Source organism: Austrofundulus limnaeus, unplaced genomic scaffold, assembly GCF_001266775.1.
Source record: "Austrofundulus limnaeus strain Quisiro unplaced genomic scaffold, Austrofundulus_limnaeus-1.0 Scaffold538, whole genome shotgun sequence".
Taxonomy (NCBI): domain Eukaryota; kingdom Metazoa; phylum Chordata; class Actinopteri; order Cyprinodontiformes; family Rivulidae; genus Austrofundulus; species Austrofundulus limnaeus.
Window position 1 is genome coordinate 216983 of NW_013952940.1, and position 1883 is coordinate 218865.

Genomic DNA, 1883 nt, shown 5'->3' on the forward strand with positions numbered 1-1883 from the left:
AGCGTTTAAACTTTTTTTATTTTATTTTTTAAAAGGAGCTCCGATTGTAAAGTAAAATAAATCAATACATACAGAAATTTAGTATGAATTACAAACGTTTACTGTTTTTTCTGGGACAGGGAGTTCTAAACATTGCCTTCCTGCTACGTAAGCAGACACAAAGCATTGTGGGAAATGAGAACCCTGACCAAAGCAACAGTCAGCAGGATGTATACCTTCACAATAAGWGTGTTTATCTGGGAGGGGTGCTGTTGGATAGATCACATGTGTTGTGATTCATTGACAGTCATATCTTCTGCTGTTCAACGAAATATTTAGGTCTGCAATTAGCGGATTTGTGCTTTAGCGGACTGGTGCCCACCACTGGTGGCCTAGGCTGATCTTTCCTCCTGCAGTATTTAAATCTAACAGAAATACATCATTGTGTTTCCTGTGTAGATTTCAAAGTAAAAGCTGAGTGTTTTGTTGTTTTCAGGTCCAGCCTGGCCCCCCTCCCTGCCCGATCTTCTACACAGAGCAGTCAGAGGTCGTGTTGCCGCCTGACGGCTTCTGGGTTCTGCGCTTCCCTTATTCCTACGCGACAGAACGTGGCCCCTGTTTCCCCCCCAAGGAGAACCAGCCCCTCAGCAACTTCAAGGTGCTGCGCGGCATCCTGAGGGCCGCCGCCGCCGCCAACCCGCCGCCRCCGTGAATCCTTCAGGTGCACAAAATGAAACAAATGAACTCTCACAGGAACTTATTCTGCAGGAGAGGATTTACGTTTGAACTTTAACTTGAGTTTAAATCTTAAAACCAAGAAAATCTGATGAGAAACTGAAGGTTAGTMTCTGTCTGTTTGCTCATCATGACYAAAGTCGCTCAGAAAACTTTCTTGKGGTAATTTATAAATAATAACCTCCGATCAGATTTATTTCTCTAATCAGACCCAGTTTTTATGATAACTGATGTTGAAGCTCAGATCGTGTTTCAACAAACAAGACAGGAAGTCGATTTAGGTCTGTTTTCTTTGTTTAATTATACAAATTATGATTCATCAGCTTTCTTGAGTTTTGGATTGTAGGAAAAACAAAAAAAAGGAACTTTGTTAGGAAGTTATTTGCAGCAGGGGGTGCTGTTGGTGTACATATTTTTTTTCTTAAGATCAACCATTCTGTGACTTTTACAGTTAAAATAAGTGAGAACTGACCACTTATTTCTCACATTTAACAGAATGATTAAAAAAGCTCCTCAGGCTGAAGTTTCAGTGATAAAATATGTCTTTACAAATTATTAATGCACCGATTGTGCAATATCTGTTCTTGTTTTATTGTGAATAAATGCTCCACTGCAGTTATTAATCTGTGTTTAAGTTTGTGTTTTTATGTTTCACCACAGAATTCAGCTTTCTGTTGAAACTCTGTTCAGAAACGAGGCGGTAAACGGGAGATAAAACACCTCCTGCTCTCRGGAATGTGAGGTTAATAAAACTAAGACTAATCCAAGGTTGTTATGTTCTTAAAGGAGCCGAAGATGTAAAAGTTGARACATTTTCACGGTTCGTTCATCCACTCCTTTGTTTTTCAAGGCTTGAAGATGATCTGACCTTCGACCGGGGGCGGGGGGGCTCCTTTGGTTCAGGTGGAGGAGTTTAGATATCATGAATAATAGGACAGAGCAGGAGGTGAATTGCGTGCATCGAGGCCTCGTCCTCAGTAATGAGGGTGTTGCTCCAGTCAGTCATGGTGAATAAAGAGCTGAGTCTAAAAGCAATGTTTGTTTTATTATATCATCATCTGAGGACACCTCCCTTTGGAGGTTTTGCAGGGATGTGTCATAGGAGGCCCCAGGTATAGGGGCGGATCTACAGGGGGGCAAGGGGGGGCAACTGCCCCACTAATGTAGAG

At 41.8% G+C, this 1883-nt stretch overlaps 1 protein-coding gene across 1 annotated transcript in view; it reads left to right on the forward strand.

Annotated features, from left to right (window-relative positions):
- Positions 1–1337, forward strand: part of smg8 (SMG8 nonsense mediated mRNA decay factor) — a 12203-nt gene extending 10866 nt beyond the window's left edge. Inside the window, exon 5 of the mRNA XM_014026257.1 lies at positions 476–1337. Coding sequence (XP_013881711.1) covers positions 476–691 — 216 coding nt within the window. The 3' untranslated portion in view covers positions 692–1337. The remainder of the gene's footprint in view (positions 1–475) is intronic.
- Positions 1338–1883: the final 546 nt, after the last annotated feature.